Below are 25,129 nucleotides of genomic sequence, written 5' to 3'. Positions count from 1 at the left end.
CATTGTGTATATTTAATACATTAGATTTATCTTTGTTTAGTTTTGGGGAGGTAGGATATAGATAAAACATTCTCACCCCCTACAAAATGCCTGCTTTGTAAACTTGGCTTCAATTTCAACACAGATTGCCACGATGCAGTATCCCTGCATTAGAGGCTTTCCTGGTTTGCCCTGCATTTGTTCAGGTTGCTTCATATCTGTGCCAGTTTGGCCTGCTTGACAGCTAGCCTATTCTCTTAGTGAGCCATGATACCCCATTTCTTCTATATTGCCCTATGTTAAGACAGCCAGCTTGCCCTCGTAGCGAGTCGGTATACCCCATTACCTCTATATTGCCCCTACGTTAAGAAACAGAAGCAAAACTGTGAGCCATTATGCCTTGTATCTGAGCCACATTGCCCCCTTGCCAGAGCCACATTTCTCTGTGTTGCCCTGCGACAGGTAGTTGAAGCAAAGCAGGACGTTGCCTCATTTTGCTACACAGCCTGAAGCTTGCACAAAGCCACAGGAGGCCTTAGCATGTGTTATATTCAATACATTGGACATATCTTTAAATTTGGGTGGTAGGTTATGAATATAAGATTCCTAAATAATCTTTAATATGTGATGTCTGTACAATATAAAAAATTGCAACATTGCAACACTTTCATTGTTATTTGTTTAATATTTGTATACCAAAGCAAAGCTTTAACTTTGTAACTGTTCAAGTTTTATGTACCACAATAAATTCAACTCGGATACTTTATGTTCTCAATTACACAAAGATAAAATGTGGTAGCAAAACCAATTTTTACATTTAATAATAAATCTTAATTTGTTCATCTTGTTAGTACTTATTACAAGAAGCATGCATCTATAAATTCTCTGTACTGCTGCATGCTGCATATAATATTTTGTTTGATATCTAAAGGATATATGTATAAAGCTATGACAATCACCAAACACTGACAGCTGATTATTCTTCTTGTTCAAGATGTTTTAATTCACAATGAATATTTGGTGAATGTCACATGTATTGCTTTAGAAATATGCCATCATTTCTGGATGTTAAAATAAATTCTGTTTTTTTTTCTTGTTTACAGGGAATAAGTGTCATATTTAATGTTGCCTTGGGATTGTTAAAAGTAAGTGATGCATCTATGCTTGTTTCAGTTTATGGAAACAATAAATATGTAGTTTACTTTATAGCGACTGATAAGAATTGCTTGTTTTTAAGCTATGTACACACGTTAGATTTCTGGCACTGGAAACAGTCTTTTGTGAACATTTCCAGCAACAGAGGAATAAACAAACTCTGCATACGGCACCATTCTGCCCTATAGAAAGAGGAGGGGGTAACACGCCAGTGGTGCCCGTCTGTGCTTTCCTGCATAGGAAAGTACACAGGATGTTCATTAATCCACCAGGACAAATCGGTGGACATCACGAAACGGCTTAAGAAAGCTGTGAGACCCCCCAAAATGACAAGAGTCACTAGTATTGCCTGTGGTCTCTCTGCAGCTGATCCTCCGTTTTATGGAGGAGCTGTTAGTATGAGTTATATGAATATTGGGCTGGCAAGTGATACACACCTAAGAATTTTGATTGGATTGATGACTTTATAAATAGTTCCACACCGTTAGGCACTCCAAACACAGATATGGGTTTATATTTATATCTTCCATTATCTTAAAGGCTTTATTGTGTTGTATTCTAGCCATTATGAAGGGTGGGGGGATGCTGTAGCTCCCAAAACACATTGGCTTTGACAGTCCTTCATTGGAATAAACTTGTATCTGGGACTTATATTGGTGCATGCCTTAAATCCAGATTCACTCATTTGTACGGCGGCCATCTTTCTAGATAATATATTATCTGTATTATCAGAAATTAATATTATATAATATTTACTATTATTTATATAGGACTGGTATATTGTGTAATGCCATTACCACACTCTAATGTCAACTTGGGAGAAAAACCATTTAACCTAACTGCATGTTTTTGGGATGTGAGAGAAAATTGGAATACCTGGGAGAAACCCATGCAGACACTGGAAAAACGTAAAAAAAAAAAAAAACCTTGCAGAAAATTCAAACCTGGCACCTAGCGCTGCAAAGGCCAGAGTGCTACCCTCTGAGCCATAGACGCCCATGTGTTAACTGGTGGTCTGAATACTGGTGGGGGAATATTCAACAAAGCAGCTGGATAGCTAAGGAGTTCAAAATATAATTTAGGCAGAGACAGGGGGATCCTTGCATTGCAGGTCCTCAGGTGCAGCAAGGAGATCAGTGAATAGCACAAACCAAACTGCAATGTTACCAGTCACCACATAAAGTGACTGCAAAGGACCTTGGTGATTATCCCATACTGCAGATAAGAGGCTATAGGTACAGAACTGAATAGATATAGTCTCGTGTGAAGAACAGTTCTGTTTTTCAGGAGGAATATAGTGCATTGGGTACATTTTCAGGAAACTGCTTACCAACAACAAAAAATCCTCTCCAATCCTTAGAAACCTACATTTTTGTGTATAGGGTATTTAACTGTTCATTTTACCTTCAGCATACTTTATGTAACATTGTACACAAATATGGACACTGCTAATGCTGCCGATTTTCTTCAAATATTTCTCCAGACCTCTAAGGACGACCTGCTGCTCACCGACTTCGAAGGTGCTCTAAAATTCTTCCGTGTTCAGCTCCCAAAGAGATACCGTTCAGAAGAAAATGCTAAAAAGCTGATGGAGTTAGCATGCAGCCTTAAGGTAACATTGGTTCCTTTGACAACTGATTCCTCTTTTCTGATGATTCATAATGTGATTCATGGATTACCAAGCATATTTGTGTCCGTACATCCAAACTGTGGGATGTTCGTTACTGTAGCATGTGATATTTATGCTGCCAACTAAGCTCTCCGCTTGAATCTCCCGTCACCTGTAGTTTAGATGCGTATATGGATGCACACTGCACCACACTTGGTTAATGTAATCTGTGCGATGGCTCTGTGCCTTCTCATTGTATGCTAGATGTCTGCTGATAGCACAATGCCCCAGTCGCTGAAGTGGATTTTTTAAGCTTTGCTGGCTGCATAAATTTGTAAATATAAAAAACTTGTGTTATAGCAGACAAAAACACGGTCTGACAATATTTATTAAAGGGACACCATATTGTTGTACTGATGTACTGGAATACCTATGGATTTGTGCTTTAAAGCTTTATTTGAATCCACTAAATGCATTCCAGGTGCATCAAAACAAAAGGTGTGTAAGAAAGAAAAGGCATCCTTTGCCTACATGCTGCAAATAAAGTTCCTTAGGGCCATTTCAGACAAGCGGTAAGTTAAAGTGTTCTGCCGCAGACTCAACCATTCCTTTCGAGGAGCAGACGGGCACACAGCTGCAACCTTGGCAAATTGCAGTGTGGTTACTGATAGTCACCTTTGACCGTGTGGCTCCTGCTTAGGATTTACGCTGCAGCCACATGCTAATGTTTCCTGCAGTGTGGTTTGCCTCTCCCAGCCATACAGCAGCAGTTTGCTGTGTGCCCAGGAGCTGCAAACTGCAGAGACAACTGCTTCTATACTTTATGTGTAGATATCGTTGTCACTCTGCAGAGGTGCGACATGCCTTCTATTAAAAAAAACTGTCCAATCAGAAAAGCTTACACTCTTTTTTGATCAGAGAGTTTTAAATGTGACTCAGTGTTTTGGGTTTGTGTTAAACCTCTGCAGAGAATCCACTGCTTATACACAGGGAACAAATTCTGGCAAGGAGCAGGCTTTTCTACTCTGAAGGTACAAGCAGAAGAGAGGCAATATTTCTAACTCAACAGATTGAATGTCCTGGAAATGTAGGTCTGCTGCAGGAATGATTCACTTTATACATCAATTATGACTGATAACATAGCAATGTTTCTGCAGAAAATTAAACAATATGGTATAAATGACACATGTTTAACTTCATTGTGCACAGTCATCCTTGAGATAATGAACCAAGAAGATGCACGGTAGTACAGCATTGGTCTCTAAGACAAAATGCCAAGTGTACTGAAAATGTCATTTCAAAAACTAAAATGGAAAATGTTTTATTGGTGAACTCATTTTAACAGAAAAATTATCCAACCTTCTGTGACTTTCTCTGGTCATAAAGTAATGCAAATCTGGGCTTGCCCAGTAAAATCAGACACAGGACTGTGCTGGCTGCCAGCTTGCAGGTTGCTGTTGTCAGTGTGGTTGATGGGTCAGTGTACTGTGAATAGATCAGTGAAGTCTGCTTGCTTCCTATTATGTGATTATTGTGCTTTCAGTGAAAAATGAGCATGGTCATTGATATTTTATATCGGTCAAGCTTTCAATGGGTGCACCCTAAAGCTCGTCCTATAAGTGCAGGTAAAACAATGGTACTGCTGTGGTCACAGATGGGGAAATCAATTTATAATTAAACTCCATATATATGTTTCCCTTCCAATGAGGATTGTGCAAGATGGGACATTGTTAAAAAAAAAAATTACTATATACAACAGTCCCGTTTTAGGACTGAATTCTGAAACCCAAAGGTGCAAGTCAGTTGCACAAACATCCTTGCCCAGATTTAGCATTTCAAGATGTGTATGTATTCTATATACCCAGAACAACCCTTTTTTATGATTGAGTTCAGGTGTTTCCAGGGGAGGTTTTATGTTCATTCTACGAAGACACTATAAAATTTATTGAGGACTATTACCTTTTTGGTAACGATTTGGGTAAGATCATTTTTGTTTTAGCTTGACAAAGTCAGCTCCAAAAAGACATGGGGTCACCAGTTTGGTGTGGAGGAATCTGAGTGTCCTGCACAGAGCCCTGACCTCAACTGTACCGAACACCTATGGAACAAATGGTAAATCAGGTCTTCTCATTTCACATCAGTACCTGACCTCACAAATGAGCACAAATACCCACAGACACCCTCTGGAATCTTCTGCAGAGCCTTATCAGACAAGTGAAGGTTGGTATAACCACAGACTGAAGGACAAATTCACATTAATGACCATTGGGATGTCCTATAATCTGATATAGGTTTGATAGTCGGGTACCCTAAAACTTTTGTCCATGCTGTGTGTTTGCTCAATTTTAGTTTTAACTTTCTTTTGTCAACATTAATCCAACCTGCTTATTCTTCCCATTGACCACCACACTAATACAGTTAGGTCCTTAAATATTTGGACAGAGACAACTTTTTTCTATTTTGGTTCTGTACATTACTTCATATAAATTTTAAATGAAACAACTCAGATACAGTTGAACTGCAGACTTTCAGCTTTAATTCAGTGGGTTAAACAAGAAGATTGCATAAAAATGTGAGAAACTAAAGCCTTTTTTACACAATCACTTCATTCATCCTCAAAGGCTATTTCATGGGCTGGTGTGGGCAATTATTTCATTATGGCATTATCAATTAAGCAGATAAAAGGCCTGGAGTTGATTTGAGGGGGCGGTGCTTGTATGTGGAAGATTTTGCTGTGAACAGACAACATGCGGAGCTCTCCATGCAGGTGAAACAAGCCATCCTTAAGCTGCAAAACCAGAAAAAACCCATCGGAGAAATTGCTACAATATTAGGAGTGGCAAAATCTACAGTTTGGTACATCATGAAAAAGAAACAAAGCACTGGTGAACTCAGCAACGCCAAGAGACCTGGACGTCCACGGGAGAGACAACAGTGGTGGATGATGGCAGAATCATTTCTATGGTGAAGAGAAACCCCTTCACAACAGCCAACCATGTGAACAACACTCTCTAGGAACTAGGCGTATCGATATCCAAGTCTACCATAAAGAGAAGACTCCATGAAAGTAAATACAGAGGGTGCACTCCAAGGTGCAAGCCACTCATAAGCCTCAAGAATAGAAAGGCTAGATTGGACTGTGCTCAAAAACATCTAAAAAAGCCAGGACAGTTCTGGAAAAACATCTTTGGACAGATGAAACCAAGATCAATCTTTATCAGAATAATGGCAAGAAAAAAGTATGGAGAAGGCCTGGAACAGCTCATGATCCAAAGCATAGCACATCATCTGTAAAACATGGCGGAGGCAGTGTGATGGCTTGGGTGTGCATGGCTGCCATGGCACTGGGACACTAGTGTTTATCCATGATGTGACACAGGACAGAAGCAGCCAAATGAATTCTGAGGTGTTCAGAGACATACTGTCTGCTCAAATCCAGCTAAATGCCGTCACATTGATTGGGAGGCGTTTCATAATACAGATGGACAATGAGCCAAAATTTACAGCCAAAGCAACCCCAGGAGTTTATTAAAGCAAGGAAGTGGAATATTCTTCAATGGCCAAGTCAGTCACCTGATCTGAATCCAATTGAGCATGCATTTCACTTGTTGAAGACTAAACTCCGGACAGAAAGGCCCACAAACAAACAGCAACTGAAAGCCGCTGCAGTAAAGGCCTGGCAGAGCATTAAAAAGGAGGAAACCCGGCATCTGGTGATGTCCATGAGTTCAAGACTACAGGCTGTCATTACCAGCAAAGGGTTTTCATCCAAGTATTAGAAATGAACGTTTTATTTTCAGCTTTTTAATTTGTCCAGTTTTGTTTGAGCCCCTGAAATGAAGTGTGTAAAAAAAGGCTTTAGTTCCTCACATTTTTATGCAATCTTTTTGTTCAACACACTGAATTAAAGCTGAAAGTCTGCAGTACAACTGCATCTGAGTTGTTTCATTTAAACTAATTGGGGTAATGTACAGAACCAAAATTAGAAAAAAGTTGTCTCTGTCCAAATATTTATGGACCTAACTGTATACTGTGAGCTGTGGATATAGTAATTATAGCCGGGGTTCCCTGATAGTTTTTCAAGGGTTTCCCATGTTAAAAAAAATCGAGAAATGCTGCTCTAATGTGTGCAACATAAAATAATTGTCCGTGTGTTTCTGAGGGAAGTATTGCCTGTTTTACCCTAAGCAACAGAAAACTCATAAAAAAGACAACTATTGAAATCTGGTTGCTCATTGTAATTCATTTTGGAAATGCAATCCGTGTTTGGAACGGCCACATTGACCCATCCGTAACTGTTGTTCCTGCATCCACTTTGGCCGTCTCTAACCATTTCTGATCCGTACGCACCATCAGCAATTGTTTGCTCAGCCATGCCTTCCATGCAAGCTGTGTAGGCCAACTCTGCTATTCTGGAAAGTGGTTAATAATGCAAAAGGTTTTGTTTCCAACTAAGGATATCCTGTCTTGTTTGCTCAGTATGACAGAGGAAAGCTGCATTCAGTGGCTACTCCTCTATGCTGATTCACGTTTGTAAGTATCCTGTAGATTACTGCATATTGTCTCTTATCTGCTTTATTTTAGCAACGTGACAAGTTCTCAGAATTTCCCACATATATTTTTAAAGTAAATGCTGCATTTTCTATGATATAGCTATATGGAGTTAGACAAAAATTCCGATTCAGTCTGCTAGGTCATATGTTGCGATCCCGATAAAGGCACACTAATCTCATAAAATTGATTTATTGTACTGTCTAGCACATGGGAGCACATACAAAATACAGTTTTATGTTATCCTTATGTTTAGCTTATGCGTTAGTAAAGGCCTTTTCCAATGTATTTACCAATAATGTTGTATTATTAGACCCTGGCTAATTGAAGGTATCGCCCTCAATGACAATATTCGGATGCCCTGCTTATACTTCTACCAAGGTGCACCCTCAGCCTCTCGGTTTATGAGATAAATTATAGGACAAAAAGGAAGACAAAGAAGTTTTAGAAACAGTAAAGGGTCCCCTACCCAACATGTACCCCATACTTGCAGTATATTGAACGAAAAGTTTGGAAATTGATGGCGGGAATTAGCCACAACTTATCACAATACTTATTTTAATAAGTTGCAGACTAAATATTATTTATATGACACAGTATTGATATAGCCCTGACATATAGTGCTGTACAAAGTCCTTGTCACTAGCTGTCGCTCAAAGGCGCTCACAATCTAATAACCTAACTGCATAATTTATTTTTTTCGGAATGTGGGAGGAAACTGGAGTACCCGAAGGAAACTCACGCATACACGGGGAGAACCTGCAATCTCCGTGCAGATAATGCACTGGCCGTGATTCAAACCTTGGACCCAGCTCTGCAAAGGCCAGAGTGCTGACCACTGAGCCACCAAGCTGTCCATAATTGCTCCATGTTTGCCATGATATTAGCAAATGTGTCCTTTCTGTATTTGTTAACCATTCCACTGTATACAGTATGTGAAGTACTGTGCAGACTTCCATATTCTGTATGCTGTGTGGTACATTGCGTAATTTACAACCCTTTACATTGAATGGTGTGCTGTATGTTACATACTTAATACCACCAATCATGGTATTGTCTTCTAGAAGTTGTGTACGATTAGACTTCTGCATTCCAATCTGTTTAATGATACTCAACACCCTTGCTAGTAATTTACAGACACAATAAGGCCCATTCACATCACACAGATTATCTTGCACACAATACACGTGTGCTAGGTTGTTGGACCACATCATGGTGCTTCCTTCTTTTTTTCAGCTTGTATGTGATTCTTATGCACAGCAGTCCATTTCATGGGATATGTTTATTTCGCTAGTGGTTGAACTTCATGGACTTATGTCTTTCTTTCAACCTAACTATGCTTTGCAATTGCATTACAATGCGTCTGAATGTGCTTAGCATTGCACCAGCTTTCACACAGCAGTGCAGCAAGCTGCTGTGAACTAAAGCCATTTGGAACTCCGGTAAATTGCCTTTTTTTTTTTTTTTTTTTTTTTTTTTTTTTAAGCCAAATTTAGGGTTAGCCTCTAGTTCACCCTTTTTGCAGGATCTCCTGGCAGTATATTTTGCCCCCCCAAACACACTTATTCCATATAATCACCATATGGTCATATATCATTATTATAAGTGGGTCATGTGATACTTTAGGTACTCTTCAGTCCCCTCCCTGCACTGGCCAGCCCTCTGCAACCAACAGCCCTGACGCAATGACGTTGGCATCCCTGCATTGCCACTGTGTATCTGGATTGAATGAGGTCGGACACCATCACATTTGGAAGACAGGGATCCAGTGAAGATGCCACTAGGCCTAAAATAAGGTATGTATTAAACACATGTCAATGAGGGGTAAATAACCATAAGTAAGTAACCATGGGAGGTGAAATATAAGCAGATGTAACTTCAGTATTACAAAACTAGTTTGCTATTATTAAATTATGTTGTTTTTAATAATAATATTGCACAGTATTTATAAAGCACCATCATTTTACACAGCGCTGTACAAAGTCCAAAGTCATGTCACTAGCTGTCTTTCAAAGGAGCTCACAATCTAATGTCCCTACCTCAATCGTGTCATTTACCACAGTCTAGGGTTTTGGGGGAAACCAATTAACCTTACTGCATGTTTTTGGGTTGTGGGATTACCAGAAGAAACACACGCAAACACAGGGAGAACCCGCTAACGGCATGCAGACAGTGTCCTGGTCGAGATTCTAACCTGAGACCAAGTGCTGCAAAGGCCAGAGTGCTAACCACTGAGCCAACCTGCTATCAATAGAACTTTGTTTTTGATTTTTTTTTCTTTTTTTATTTCAGATAAGTCAGAAAAAACTCAAAAAGTACGAGAGGGAATACCACATGATGAGAGAGCAACAGGCACAGCAGGAGGACCCTGTTGAAAGATACGAGGTAAGTGACAAAAAAAGGGAAACGATCGCCTTGTTTTTATTGTGGGCTAGTGATGTTCATTTATTTAAAAAGAAAATGAAAAAAATAATGTTACCAAGGCTTTCCGGCTTAAATTTTATGCCATCTGTACCCTAATTATTTTCATTTCCTGTCCCATGGACACAACAGGAGATCTTCCCAATGCAAGGGAGATGCCATCTTTGTTATATGAACAAGTATCCCACTTGGAAGATTTGCTTCCATTTCTATTCTGATGACAACTCAGAATTTTGGATTCATTTTGTGATTGTCACCAGTTCAATAAAGGGAGGTGCAGACCACTACAGACATTTTTAATTGCTAAAAATGGCCAGCTAGACACCTTGCATGTCATTACAAAAACTAAACCAAAAACATTTTGGGGACGCACAAGGGGTCAGATGATTTTGTGGGTCAGAATTGCTAACTATGAAGAACCTGATTTATTTTAACTTTGTCAGTGTTTGTGAAATGTTGGACTTCTATCCCTTATAATTGATTGATCAGCTATGTTCCATTGTTCTCTGTGATGAGAGAGAATAGACTCGATGCCGCTTTGTGCAGGGAGCCAGCTTTGATCCATAGATTTGGTATCTTTGTTATGACGTCTGTAACTCTAGAAGCGCAGGCACCAGAGTTTGTTCCATATTGCAGATCTGAAACATGAGCTCATTAGGCACACATCACATGAATTTGTACAGCTCAGTATAGGCTTGCTAGGCCTCTCATCTTTTATTGTACACGGCAGGCCGTTGCATTCTAAACTTATCACTTAACAGAATTGAAAACCATCTTAGAGAAGAAAAAACTAAAAGCTATCCACTAAATGCACCACTGAGATACAGATGTGATTTTTCTTGTAAAAGATTTTCATTAATATTCCAACAGATTTAGGACCCTTGCAGACTGCTTAGCCAGGTCAGCAAATGTAGGCAGGACAGCTTGGTCAAAGACTCGCCCCCAGCTGCTGATTGGAGAAAAAGGAGTCAACTTCATTTGCATAAGCTAATACCCGTGAGACCCCTTAAATCTAACTAAGTAACTTTATAACTTTAATGTCTTTAGGGAACCACTGCTTTAGTTTTTATATCAACAGCTCCCAGTATATCAGCCTGGTAGTGGGAAGAATTCTTCCTCATTGCTGGCCATTGGGAAGAATGTCACCCTTAGCATGCCAATAGGTCAATCTAGATACTAGACAAAACTTGTCCTGCAGTAAGACTTGATTTCTGGATATTCAGAACCCCACAGTTGTACAGGCTCCTCTCCTGAACTAAAATAACTAACTCTTATTTACCTGGATACTGTTCTTACTAAATGCATTAAAAGCTGCAGCAATTGAAAGAGCCTGCCTCATTTTTGGCTGGAGGAGGTCCAGCATTATCTATCCCCTGGCCACCTATTTCATTCATTTATTTTAATCATGGAGATTCAACATCTTATGAGGGTTAGTCTGCATGCAAGTACAGCCTGCATGAATGCTCTTTTGAGGAACCATTAGGGTGTTGTGATGGATTTTTTCCAAAAGCTATGTACAGCGTCTTCCCAGCCCCTTCAACCACCCATATCGCTCTGGAAAGAGAAGAACAGAGACCTGGTGATGACATCACTAAAATAAAGAATGTGATAAACTCTTAGTAATCATGGGGTAAAGGGGGAAGTTGGAGAGAAACCAGGGCCAAATACAATCAAATCAAACTTCAGCTTTGTATTGTGTTTCTTTAGGATTTGCATGTAGTTTTTTTTTTTTTTTTATATGACGGGTTAAATTTGTCATGATCAATGTTAGTTTTTATGTTTCACTCCCAGTTTACAAATCCAAATGTTCTTTTCTAAAATGTAAACATTTCTTATAACGGATGCGTAATTACCATAAGCGAGCTGTTCAGTGTGCCTCCACAGCAGATATTATTACAGCCGTTGCATTCATAAAGGAACAAATGGCTTATCAATCCAGACAGGAAAGGGACATTAAGGACATTGCTCTCGATTAGGGAAATACATGCAGACATATGCAAATTTTTATGCAGTGTTTATTGAACTTTCAGGAAAACAGTTGCAATGAGACACGCACACATATTGAATGCAATGTTTATGGATATTAGAAGACCCACAATCTGCAAATAATATACGGTATATTATTGCACCAGATACAAGTGGGGGAGAAGGAAAGAGCTTGAAGAAACTTAAAGGACTTCACCCTAAAGGGAAAGTGTGGTGTATATACAATGTACACATATTTTAATTTGTAAAGGCATTTAATAAATTGCACACTGAGCTTTATATATTACTTGGAAGGTGCTCTCGATGACTCCCAGTATTAAATACATTAGGCCTGATTTTAAAGCTCTCCAAGACTGGAGAAGATAGACTATCATAGTTACATAGTAGGTTAGGTTGAAAAAAGACATAAGTCCATCAAGTTCAACCACTTGGGAAATAAACATATCCCAGATATAAAACCCTATTCAAGACATTACTGGAGAATATGGGTGATCCAGCAAACCTGGAATAGAACTGGTCCAGGATTGAGAGCAAAAAGCCTAACATTTGTTAGAACTGAAAGGCAGATTCAGTTCATGTAATAGGCAAATATGTCTCCCTACCTATGTGTAAATGCATTTATATTCTGCTGTCATTTTTGCAGAAATAATGACACTGTTGACATTGCTGCAACCCCAAAATGACCATTACTTACATAATAGTTATTTTTATAAATGATTGCCTCTTCTCAACTATTTACATGCAGTTTTGCTACTAATGTCTCATTTATATTGTTGATTATCCCATTGCAGTTCGCTAAATAGTGTTTGCCACTTGGATAGTGGCGAACACCTAAGGCCACCATAGAGATCAGTTGTATTTGTTTCAATCACCCCGATTGGCACTTTCGCCGCTTTTCATAAAAGGTAGCAAATAGAAGTTTATTAGTAAGATGTACATAAATTTAGTTCTATGATTTTTGTTTAGAAATAAATGAGCCAGGGGCTGTAAATAACTATTCAGCTCTGCTCAGAAAGTAGGGCAGATCAATGGGGTGAATAGCACGAAGGTCAGAAGGTCAGCATTAAGCACTCCCCTGTTGCAAGGTTATACACTTAATGCCACTGATTCCTAATGGAAGATTTTCACTTTTCCCAAGAAAGTCCCTTTTTGTTAATATTTATCTTTTGCTTCCCAAAGGTTGTCAAAGAAGCAATCTGGAGGTTCAGGTTGAATTCACATTATACAGTGGTCACTGGTGCAGGGTTTAATCATTCCACAGATCATGGTTCATTGGACTGTACAATGCATTGTGACTTTTATGTTTTCTTCTGTGTCTTCTTGACTTCTGCTTTGTTTCTGAGAACAACTTTAAATGGAAATTGTGTTTTGTTTCTTTAGCGTGAAAACAGGCGGCTTCAAGAAGCAAACATGAGACTGGAGCAAGAGAATGATGACCTGGCTCATGAGTTGGTTACCAGCAAGATTGCCCTACGCAAGGACCTGGATAATGTAAGAACATCTTCCTTCATCTTTTACTATATGCTGCTTGTGTTTTGTGTTACCCTGATAAAACGTGCAAAATGGGGTAGTTAATGTAAAGCCCAGGCCTAGTTGCCAGGGGCCCAGTTCTAGCCGGGGGCAGCGACTTCTTACCCTGCCTCCCTCCATTCCAGATAATTAACACAAAGCACATAAGTCATTGCTTAGGGCCCAGTCTCGGCAGGGGCCTATGACTTTCCCATTACCTTCCCACTATTACTCCTTTAATAGCTGCTACTCAACCAGTAACCCCCAGTGCTTAGTATGAATTGAAAGGAGTAACCTTCCCCACTGTCAGATCCCTCTCTTTCATGTAGTTGCCTGCTGCCACTTCAGTTCTGCTCAGAGACTTCTCACATGCCATGCAAAAGCCCTCAGAAGCTGAAGAAAGGTGAGTGATACCGGGGGGCCTAGGGCTGCAGTCCTCCAGAGCTAGGGGAGGATAAAATACTTGTAATCCTTAGTAAAAGGCTTATGGTGGCTGCATTTGTTATGACTCCTGGGGCCAGATCCCTTGTCTGCAGGGGTCACCATGGATGAGGGGAACTTCTTTAAAGGTTTCTAGGGAGGATCCATGATTTGTGGTTATCTCCCTGCTATGAAGGTAATATTAAGCAGCCTTGTGCAAATACTTAGACCTATATTGCTCATCACTGTGTTAAAATTGGTATTTTGTACTCCAATAACTAGGGTCAATAAAGCCCAAATAAACTTTAAAGTAAAACTTTCCAATGCTTCATCATGCTTCATCATACAGTATAACAGTAAGTGAGCAGAGGCTTACCAGTCATATAGATAGTACAGCAACCCACAACCAGCATAAAAATCCGTCACCTGCCTTCACCCGCTGTGTGTTACCAACAGCCTTTTGTGCCAGCATGTCTCCAGGGATCAACATTGCAGGATTTATCCAGCCCTTCACATAATTTCTTCCGTCTTCCAGCAGAATAATAAGAATATATTTTGGCAGAATAGAATTGCTATCGGTTCCATAATGCAGTAATCTAGTGTAAAATTGTGTCTTTGGGCCTGAGCTTCCTGTAGTAAAGACCGGTCGCTGCCTTTTCTTTGTGCAGGGTGGCTGATTTTGTATCTGTCCACTTCCGTCTTTAGTCATGCACTTCCTGGGTCCCCCCAAAGCTCTGCTTCACATGCGTAATCTGACTGCTCTTTTTCATACATCTATATGAATATTTAGGACTCTTGGAAAGCGTTGTGTATTTCTGTGCAGTAATTCAGTAAGAAACCTTGCAGGGTGACTGGTCTTGTATCCGCCCCCTGTAGGTTTCAACAGACCCCCTCCTACAGCTCTGCTTTCTGCACAGGTCATATACAGAATAGTGATAATTTGACCTCTACATTTATTAATATTAATAAACAGGATTAATATAGCGCCAATATATTACACAGCACTGTACATTAAATAGGGGTTGCAAATGACAGACAGATACAGACAGTGACACAGGAGGAGGAGAGGACCATGCCCAGGAAAGCTATGTACAAAGGCATTTGGTGCACGTAAAATAGATTATTCTACTGAGTTTTTAGTTGCTGAGATTGCTTTCCTAAATTTTGATGCCTGCTATCAGTAGCACTTTTATATGTGTGTGTTTTTGTTTTTTTTTTCACTTATGATAAACTTCACCTTGCATTCCTAAAGCAACACTATACTATTATTATTATCCAGTATTTATATAGCTCTGGCATATTACGCAGCACTGTACAGAGTCCATAGTCATGTCACTAGCTGTCTTTCAAAGGAGCTCACAATCTAATGTCCCTACCATAATCATATGTCATTTACCACAGTCCAAGGTCAATTTTAGGGGAAGCCAAGTAACTTAACTGCATGTTTTTTTTTAAAAAATCAGTGCTAACACATTCAGATGGTTTCACATTCAGGCCTAAACCCATCCTTATCAATTCTGTCATTTTTTATGTTTAGAAAATAAATCTTTTCCGTGTCTGTGTTGGGACAAGATAGTATCATTTTTTTACTGTTGCAATGGGGCGCTTAGACACCGCGTCCATTGTGTTACCAATAAAAGCAGATTCCAAAGCGGCTGATAGCAGACCTTTTTTACAAATAACAAAGACCGAGGTTTCCTTGGTAACGAAAGGCGTACATAATGGACAGTTACACAAAGAAAACATGGAGTCATTCTGGGTATCGGTCTGCTAATTAACTTTACAAGGCAAACAGAACCGTTATCAAAAGCTTGCTGAATAATGCCACGTTTTTCATCTCCAATCAAAGGGACAGTTTTTTTTTTCAAAGCTGTATCAGATTGTAACAAAGATGAATTCTATTGACTGGTATGTTATAGAACAAAATATGAAAATAAAAAGGAAAGTTGTTCGCAAGCAGACATACTTATGGTTTGGTTGTTTGGGTTCTTCTTTTAAAGTAGACCCAAACTTAGGAGATTTAAACTGACCTCCGGCCTTACCTTCAGTCTTGCGCAGTAGTACCAGCTCCTTTCCTGGACTACAATTGCTTCCTCTTATTTTAGCGCAAGCTGTGAGCTTCCTGCAATGTGCATGAGAAGCTGAAGCACGTTAGAACCCACCTCATTTTCTAGCTAGAAGGACATTCAGCATAGCCCTACGGTCCCTTCATATCCTTCTTCTGTTTATCCAGAAAGATAATTGGCATAACATACACTTTTAGAATATAAAAGATTGTAATACCTGTCGAAATTCAGATATCTTGCAGTAATTCCAAGATTTTCCCATTTAACGTCATTCAAAGTTTATTGACAGATGTCAATACCTCTTTTCTACCTGTATTTGACCTGATTCAGGCAGGATTTGCATTCCTTTTTACTTGTATTGGAATGCAAAACCTTGAATGTTGGTTGCTCCATTGTTTACTTTCTGATCCATCCCCTAATGCCCACTCACCAGTCAAAATAAGATGATCGACTCATAACCAGGAGGATCCAAAACTCCAGAACCACATGATGGTATTCTATATAAAAAGTGCAAAGATTTTTGATTTAATTCTTAATTCTATATAGAGACCAATTCTTATATCCTAAAATTTAGCAATTTTAGGCTCCTAAAAAGCTTAAAAATTCTAGGCACAAGGTGATCAGCAGGGGAAAGGTGAGGATTTAATACCTTGTTTGCACAGAGACCTTACTTCCAATATCTTTATTAGCACCTTTCAGGAAGATTTTTGAAATCCTTTTGTAATGTCAATTTAAAATATGGTTTACATTATATATTTTCACCTTGGTGCATGTGGGCTCTGTTTTATCAGGCAGAAGAGAAGGCAGATGCTCTCAATAAGGAGTTACTGATGACTAAACAAAAGCTGATTGATGCAGAAGAAGAAAAGCGACGCTTGGAAGAAGAATCTGCACAGGTTGGTCAACTGATTGAAAGATTACTTGTACATTGATGACAAGGGTCACCAGCTTTACATTCTTTCAAATAATTGCACATATCTTATATATTATGACATCATATGGCCAGGAGTTTGTAAACATCTTGGCATCACATCTATATGAGCTTGTTGGACATCCCATTCCAAAACCAAAGGCAATATGGAGTTGCTGCCCTTTGAGCTTATATTATCCTCTGGTCTTCTGAGAAGGCTTTCCACAAGATTCCAGTGAAGATTTGGGCCCTGATGACAAAATAGCATTAGGGATAAGGTCAGGGCACTGCAGACTCCTCATACCATGTCTTTATGGAGTTGGCTTTGCACAGTCATGCTGGAACAGAAAAAGGTCTTCAGCATTTGAATCTTTTAGCATTAGAGTACACTTTGCTGGAAACATTAGAACTCAATCACCGTGGGTTAACTACATACTTTTGGCCATAAAGTATAAACAAATGGTTTATGATATGTGCGTATGATACAGCAGTTTTGACTTGGGTGTATGGTAATAGTTAATTTGTATTATAATGAACTTATGATAATTAATTATGTATTTATTCAGTCTGTATCTTTTACTTTGTTCTACAGCTAAAGGAAATGTGCCGCAGAGAACTTGATAAAGCCGAGTCCGAGATAAAGAAAAACAGCTCCATCATTGGAGATTACAAACAGGTATTTTGCCTTTTGATTTTCTGAGTTTCTGTAAGGTGTTTAAAGTAATTTTTTAGAATATAGGAATTCTGAGTATTTTAACCTTTTATTGCACTTCTTATCCTGAACCGCTATACTGTTTGATATGGTAAAATGGTTAGTATAGTATTTACAATATTCTTCTCTTATTTTTGGTATCCTTACACAACAATGACTTGCATACAATAAAGAAGAACTGCATAAGTTAAGAAAGCACCCGGGTGGGGAGATGTAGATCAAATTGTTCGGAGGTGCATTAGAGTAAGCTGTTTTTTTGTTTTGTTTTTTCTAAACTGAATGGTGTACATTTTAGTTCTTGTCTAAGCAAATAACTTCTAGATTATTATTGTCTTTACTATACTGGGAACACTTTCGAAGATTGTGGTAATTGAGTTAGTATTTGCAACCATTCACCCAAGGTCAGGTACTGATGTTGAACCATGGACTAGATCTTGCTAGCATTCAGAGTTTAAATTCATCCCAAGGGTATTCAGTGGGGTTGAGATCAAGTATTAGTGCAGGCCACTCAATTTTCAATTTTTACATTTTGAAAAAGCACAGTTGGCTTTTAAAATCACTGCATGCTGTAGCAATAATAGATCTCTTCTTTGCAAACATCTGAACTCAAAAATTTGTAGGGTAGAGAGGTCCATCTACTTGTGACCTAAAATGTATTTGATAAATATTGATCAATAAATATTACTCACACATTCTGTAGGTTATTCTCTGTAAGCAGTCTTACGATATACAGACATATGATTGACAAACTGTTCAGTTGATCATAGGCAAAGATTTGTTTTTAGATGTTTTTTTCCTTAGATTTGTAAGTCATCAAAGCACTTTTTTCCCCTCTTAAAAACAAACGTGTTCAATTGTAGATCTGTTCCCAGCTGAGCGAGCGACTGGAAAAGCAACAGACATCGAACAAAGCTGAAATTGAGAAAATCCGGGTAAGTTTGTAGCCTTGTTGAACCTCAGCTGATTTCGGCCTTCAGATGTTTACAGCATAAATCTGAAAATGTTCACTGATGTTGAGGACATGCAGGGCAGCTGATCCTCTTAGAAGAATTTGCTCATTTTTTTGTCTTTTATGATGGTCGGTCACTGCATGTATCAGGAATTTCATTGTGTTCCCGTCTGTCCCCAGTTCCTTTAAAGATCAGGATCATGCTGTAGCCATGCCACAAGAGCTAAAGCCTTTGAAAGAAATGAAATAATTTTATTGTTTACTTTTCCAGTTGTCTTTTCATTTCTCAGTAGTAAATCATACAAATCCTATAAACCACCTCCCCAGGTCAAAGAAAAGAACAATATTAAAACATATTTTTCTGTTCTTAATAAAGGTATCAAAAGTCTTAAGTAGTTTTGGAACAGCCTATGCAACATACCAAACTGCTGCAGTACAGCAGATCTTCTAGGGCAAACAAAGTCCACCTTTCTGCCATCTCCCTCAAGACAAATGGCTTTTGTTAAATAAAAAGACCCAAAAAACTTTCTACGGAGCATATGACAATCCTAGGTTGCACAAGTAATGTCATCGTGCCTCCTGGCATAAGCTGGGAGCTTGAAAAGAATGTACAAAAAAGTTGCAATGGATCGGAGTATAAAGTATCTACTTGCTGCAAGATTTTGCATGCTCTGCATTTCCACAGGTATCTTCAAGGACATTCAGGTCACATACAGCTATGTGAAAATGTAGGTAAGCTAAGTATACAAATGTAGAAAGAGTTGTTATATGGGAAGTTATAAGGGCACAAAAGGTGAACGATCCACTTTAAGGTAGGTTAATGCAGATTAGGATGCGGTCAAGTACATGGTGGAAGGTTTTCAACTACACCTGTGCATTAACTGTGATCAATATCAATACACTACATTTGCCTATTGCTAGCCAAAATCTTACTGACTTAGGCCTTAAGATTGTGTTTTTGTACATATCAGGTGTGCTTGATCAGGAGAACACTCCTAACTAGAGACCCACCACCAAGGTTTTAGGTTTTTCTTTGTTATGTGTTTGTTCCCTGCCTCTCAGCTAATTCTTATACATTTCTATTATTTCTTCACATCTTACAATGCAGCAAAAGGTTGAAGGATGTGAACGCTGCAGAGAATTCTTCAACACAGAGGGAAAAGTGAAGTTGGTCAGTGCTACAAAAGACAACTCCACCGAGGAGGACACAGATGAAGAGAAGGAGACCCTGAAGAACCAATTACGGGAAATGGAACTAGAATTGGCTCAAACCAAACTTCAGCTGGTAGAGGCCGAGTGTAAAATACAGGTAAACACTCAGTGACAGTGGACATAGCTGGGCTTATGAACCAGCCAGTAATTAACCTTCAAGCATTTATTACAGCATGTAGTTATGGTAGGCTGACTCTAATTTGTTCTTGAGGAGTCCAAGGGGATATTCCATTGCTAGTGACTTTTGATGGACATGAGATTTTGTCCATGAGATTGTGGGTGGCCTTTTTACGATGCTATAACTGTTTTGTCAAAAGCATTGAGATTTGCAAAACACACCTTCATTTATTGCTGGTTTGTCAAGATTTTAAGTAGTTCCTATTGTCTGACAGCTGTTAAAGGTTAGTGCATTGGAGAGAGTAGTCACAACATGCTAAAGTATGGATGCCACTAATAACATCAACATTAGCAAAGAAAACCGATATAAGGAGACCTTTTAGGAGGTATCTCAAAAAGGAAGCAGATGCAGAGGGCTTCTCACTAGTATAACCTGCAGCTGAACCTTTTCTTCATAACATACTTATGCCTCATTCGGCACTGTGTTGTTGAATAAAGGCGGCCATGTTAAACGTGCAAAGCTTTGTTTTTGGCAAACCTGCCCCTCCCTACTGATGAAGTAATATTCAAGAAGCATCGGAAGTGGCGACATTACAGATTCACAGAATGCTACAAAAAGATGGAGATGTTTGTTCAGGTTGTTGTTGTTGTTGTATCAGGTTTTCAGATACATCTTCAACTCCAGCAAAGAGAACAGTGAAGTGCACTTTACTGCTATCTTGAAATCTCACTCCAAATGTTAGAGGAGCAGAGGCTGCTTTTGTTTTTAGTCCATTCAACAATTGTGTGTATTGTCTACTAATAAATGTATTTTATGCATCATTGTGTCTTTGTAATAATACCCCTTTATGCGTTTTCTTTTTCAGGATCTTGAACATCATCTTGGCCTTGCTCTAAATGAAGTGCAAGCAGCTAAGAAGACCTGGTTCAACAGAACCATCAGCTCCATAAAAACAGCCACTGGAGTACAAGGGAAAGAGACCTCTTAACAGCCTGACTCTTGTAAAAAAAAAAAAAAAAAAAAAATATCTGTCTTTCTGAAAACATGATACCTTCTGTTGCCTTCCTTGGCCAGATATTTTGGTTTGCCTACATGTAAGAGGACTAGGAGAGCAGCATGAAAGGATGGTAGTTGGTCAATGCTTGTCAGTCACTTGTGCAGTAAAGCACTTATGGCCCTTGCCAACCTACTTCCATAGTCCTTGTATAACTGACACTAATTCAAATTAGGTAGGTGGAGACGAACCCCCTTGGCCGAGTGATCTTTCTTCAACCCGCCAAGATTTGCTTGATAACGTAGAGTTTCCATTTTACCCTTTATTAATAACCATTGTCAGGAAACCTTTTTAAACAAGGTTTTGTATTGAGATTCTGTTTGTATGCAAATTCATGGGAGATCAAGGAACAGAGTTCTGAGTATATAGCAGAATCCTGGTGTAAAGACTAGAAGTTGTCAGTGGCCAGTTAATAATCAATATTGTGTTTTTCACTTGACGGCTAGCCCCTTAAGTAAGCGTCCCCTTTATCATTGCACATCATTTTGTTTCAGAATGCTGCCATCCATGTTTTTTTTTTTTTAAATCCTGAGGTCATAACTTGAGGTATTACCTAAAGATCCTGAGGTGCATTCCTGAACTTTGTGCTACCAACTCCTTTGGTGTGGAATGGTTAAAAGGTCTTCTTTAGGGGAGGCTGGATCCTTCTACTACTGAGATAAACAAGTTGCATCCTTATAATATGAGGCTCATGGGCAAATCTCTTCTTTAGTAAAGCTTAGAAAGTATAAAACAAGAAGGTGAAGGTATAGCTTCATCCTTACTGCAAAACGCAGAGCTGGGAGGTCCCTTAACTTATATACACTTGGAAAGAATCATCACACGACAAAGGGGCCTTTCTTAGCAGCTTCACATTTAAATCATTTGACTGTTACCTTTATACTCTGTCCTATCGAGAGATCGAATAATACAGTCTCACTCTCTCACTTTCAGTTCCATATTAACAGATGACTATTTGCAGCCGCAAAAGTACTTTACTACACTATTAAGCTGTGTGGAGTGAATCACAGCTTCCATTGTGACGTTAGTCCACAGATACTATAACAGTCATTGAGAAATATTCAAATGTCCTGATATAGTCTGCATTCCTTCTTATCTGCGGGCGCATCACAGCACTGAAAGGAGCTTTGTGCATTTCTCTCTGACGTTGGTTTTTGAGCACTTGTCTTTTTTTTTGTCTTTCTTACAATATTTGTTCATTTTGGTCTCACATGTCACATCTACTGTTGAAGATTTTTTTTTTATTCACGGACTTTGTCAACTTCTTTGGGTTCTTTTTATTATTATATAGTGCAATGGGACATGGTAAGCAAGTAAATATATGTCTGTGGTGGTTCTGATATACCCAGGTCATGGTGAAGTCAGTAGTAGTTATTCACATTTACCTTGACTTGTTCTATATTTTTGATGGCCTCTTAAATCCTATTGGGTCTGGAATATATCAAGCATTAATGTTCACTTTGTTAACTCACAATAACCCAACCATCTTCAACTAGGATTCCATTAAACCCTAAGGATCCTCCGGGGGGTTTGTAGGGGTTCCTTTAGCTTCATTCTGTGGGGTCTGCATAGCCTCATGGAGGAGTGATTGGCATGATACCATGCATATTTTTTTAGCTGAAATTCTGACCCCCAATAGTGGAGTCTTCGTGTTGAGCACTAATGCAATGTGCATTTTTTACACTGACCCCCCACAATAAATTGTTAGTAGGGGTTTTCTACGACCTAAAAAGAATACAATTTATTAAAAAAGAACACATCAAGCAATCACAATAAAAAAGTTTCAAGGCAGATGTTCTAATTGTTCAAGAACATGATGGGAGATTGTCCTGGGTAGTCTAGTGCAGGTGGTAATAGTATTTGTTATTTGGCTACCAGTGCAAAATTACAAATTGAACCAAAAGGGGAAAGTAGTGGCACTTGTAGGCTACCACCTTGTAAATTCCGCAGACCAACTATGGGTGCAAAACACCCAGCTGAGCTTTTTTAACTCTTAGAAGGTTAGGGAAAATGAATCGGGCCACACAATGCAATCTTTTTTTATTCTGGCAAATTTTTTTATTCTATCCTAATAAACATCCCTCCATATTCAGGCTTCTCCCTGATACGCTGCACCCTATTACACTTTTCATAAAAAGAAGATTGTTTTGGCGACGTGATTTGTTTTCTTGGAAATGTTGGTGGTCCATGGTGATATCATCAAAGCTGTCAAGTGAATATTCCGCCATTCCACTCCCCTCCCAGCTGTCTACAGAAACGTTTTCAGAAACAGTTATGTAATTAAATCACGGTGGAGGAGCTGGGTCAGTACAGACTGTAGTTAGACTCTTTCAGAGGAGAAGAGGGCTATGTTATTCAAGGAGATACGGGTTATGGTAAGGCGGATGGACTCTTTTAGATGCATCCGTTTGCTAGCAAATTTACAGGCACAATTGGGAGTAAAAAGAAAAGACTGTAAGTAAGCATTTCTGAGCTTTTACCTGCAACTTTTTACTTTACAATTTTTAGTACTGCAGATTTTTACATACAGTAAAAAGCAGAGTTTGCCCTGTTATGTTAGGCCATGCTGAAGTATGTTCCAAGCACCCAACTGCAGAATTTGCTCAGCATTACAAAATTACAAAAAGTCCAGCTAAATGTGACTGGCTGCTACAACCTGAATCATAAGACCTGTTACCCGTAGACTGTCTGCTTTTGGGTCAAAGTTATCAGAATTCAGAATGGGCACTATGGAGAATCCACAAACCATCTGAGTTTACTATGCTTTATTGTTCTTTACACTATGCTCTTGATTAAGCCCTTCATGGCTTTGGAGGGCCACAACGCATTGGATAGCAGTTCACTGGATTTCACCAATGGAGCAGTGGATTTCCTGAGCACTAAATACGAGGGGACAGCTGCAGTGAAATGCAGGAATCCAGAAGAATATCCAGCTGTTTTTTGGTTTTTTTTTTGGTGGGTTTAATCATTCACTTTTTGCCCTCCTTTCTTGGGCAGCTTTCCTGAATCACTGCCTTTTTTAGGGCTTGTTCCGATTGGCTGTGAGCTGGTAGGTCATTGGCACTTTCCAGCTAATTCCAGGTGCCCACCCATTATTGTGGGCTGTTCCGGGCATTCATCAAACACCCCAACGGCTTCTGTGACCACATTCGTCCTGCAGCTTTTGGCACGTGTCCGCGACTCAGCCGCTCCTAACAAGCCCTAGGGGCTAATTTATCGCAGTGTGGGATCTGCACTTTAGGTGCTAAACACAAAGCACGTGTCATTCCGTTGAATTTACATTGTCGTGTAGAAGTCGGCTACAGAATGGCAGTTTTGCACCTTTGTATTTTTGTTTTCTTTTTTTCTTAATTTATACTTGTTTGCATTTTACTGGCGTCTGTTGCATCGGTGATAAATTCGTTAACATGTAAGCAGGTTACATTGAAAGGCACTGGTTTGTGTATATATATCAAAGTTTGGTTTATTTTGTATATCTATTTTTTTTCTCTGTCTCTGTACTAATGCTAGCTACTGTAAAAGTTATATCGGGGGGGGAAAAAAAAAACAAACAAAAAAAAAACATAACATGAACCGCTAAAGATTTCCTCCACATAACCCGCTACCATTGTCTTCTATTGTTTTAAACAAAATAGAAATGATACTGTTCTTACTTCAAAAGTGTGCAAGTAGTGCTGGTGTAGGTACAGTGTGTATACTCGATGAACTAAAAATATATAAAAAATACTATTAAATTAGACAACTGAATTTTTCTGATTCATTGTACGTGGTGCTGATTGTGTTGTCGCAACGGCATGTGGCCTTGTTTGGATGACAGCAAGTTGGAGATTCATTCTGTTTTATAATAAAGTTATGAAAACAACTGAATGTTGGATAAAAGCTATAGCTGTTTGAGGTTCCATTGCTTTAGTTATAACCTCAGCAGTTTACGCTGATCAGTCAAAACATTACAATTGTTAGGACCTTGTGTCACCAAGCTATGACCTTTCAAGGCATAGACAAGATTTCTGGAGGTATTTAATGGCACCAAGATGTTGGTTAGCCATTCTTTATATGTAAGGTAAAAATTACATTTCTTTCTTTTGTGTGTGTGTGTGGGGTGGAGGGGGGTTAAAACCCAAAAAAAAGGTAAAGCCCCTCACCTTCTGATAAAGACAGAATGGAAGCACAGAGCCTCCTATGGATACATGAGTCATGCTTCTCAGGAGGCTTCTGGCCGTTCCTTTTGCAGATGCCCTAGGTCGGATCATGCACAGAAGGAACTTTTTCTTCCATGGGGAAAGTCATGTATACACAGTGCTATCAGCACTGTTTTTTTCCCCATTTACCGCAGATGCAAGTTCGGGTGTTGTAGGCAGAATGGGAAAGAAGATGGGGGCGCCTAGCACTTCCTTCACACCAGGACAAGGAGGATTCCAGGACACTACTGGACCTGATTCAGGAAACCTATGGAGGGATGGACGGATCTGCAAAAGTTA

The 25,129-nt window shown here is 39.2% G+C and overlaps 1 protein-coding gene across 3 annotated transcripts in view; it reads left to right on the top strand.

The window, feature by feature from the left end:
* The window catches only part of RABGAP1 (RAB GTPase activating protein 1), a 113,772-nt gene extending 89,379 nt beyond the window's left edge, over positions 1-24,393 (top strand). For all 3 annotated transcript variants that reach the window (XM_072431357.1, XM_072431355.1, XM_072431356.1), the window contains exons 18-26: positions 1,083-1,124; positions 2,618-2,746; positions 9,587-9,679; positions 13,082-13,192; positions 16,488-16,592; positions 17,199-17,282; positions 18,179-18,250; positions 19,376-19,576; positions 20,463-24,393. In XM_072431357.1, coding sequence (XP_072287458.1) covers positions 1,083-1,124; positions 2,618-2,746; positions 9,587-9,679; positions 13,082-13,192; positions 16,488-16,592; positions 17,199-17,282; positions 18,179-18,250; positions 19,376-19,576; positions 20,463-20,585 — 960 coding nt within the window. In that variant the 3' untranslated portion in view covers positions 20,586-24,393. The remainder of the gene's footprint in view (positions 1-1,082; positions 1,125-2,617; positions 2,747-9,586; positions 9,680-13,081; positions 13,193-16,487; positions 16,593-17,198; positions 17,283-18,178; positions 18,251-19,375; positions 19,577-20,462) is intronic.
* The last annotated feature ends 736 nt before the right edge of the window (positions 24,394-25,129 follow it).

This window comes from Pyxicephalus adspersus, chromosome Z (genome assembly GCF_032062135.1).
Source record: "Pyxicephalus adspersus chromosome Z, UCB_Pads_2.0, whole genome shotgun sequence".
Taxonomy (NCBI): Eukaryota; Metazoa; Chordata; class Amphibia; order Anura; family Pyxicephalidae; genus Pyxicephalus; species Pyxicephalus adspersus.
Note: the sequence above shows the minus strand (reverse complement) of the source record. Positions and strands in the feature narration are given on the sequence as shown.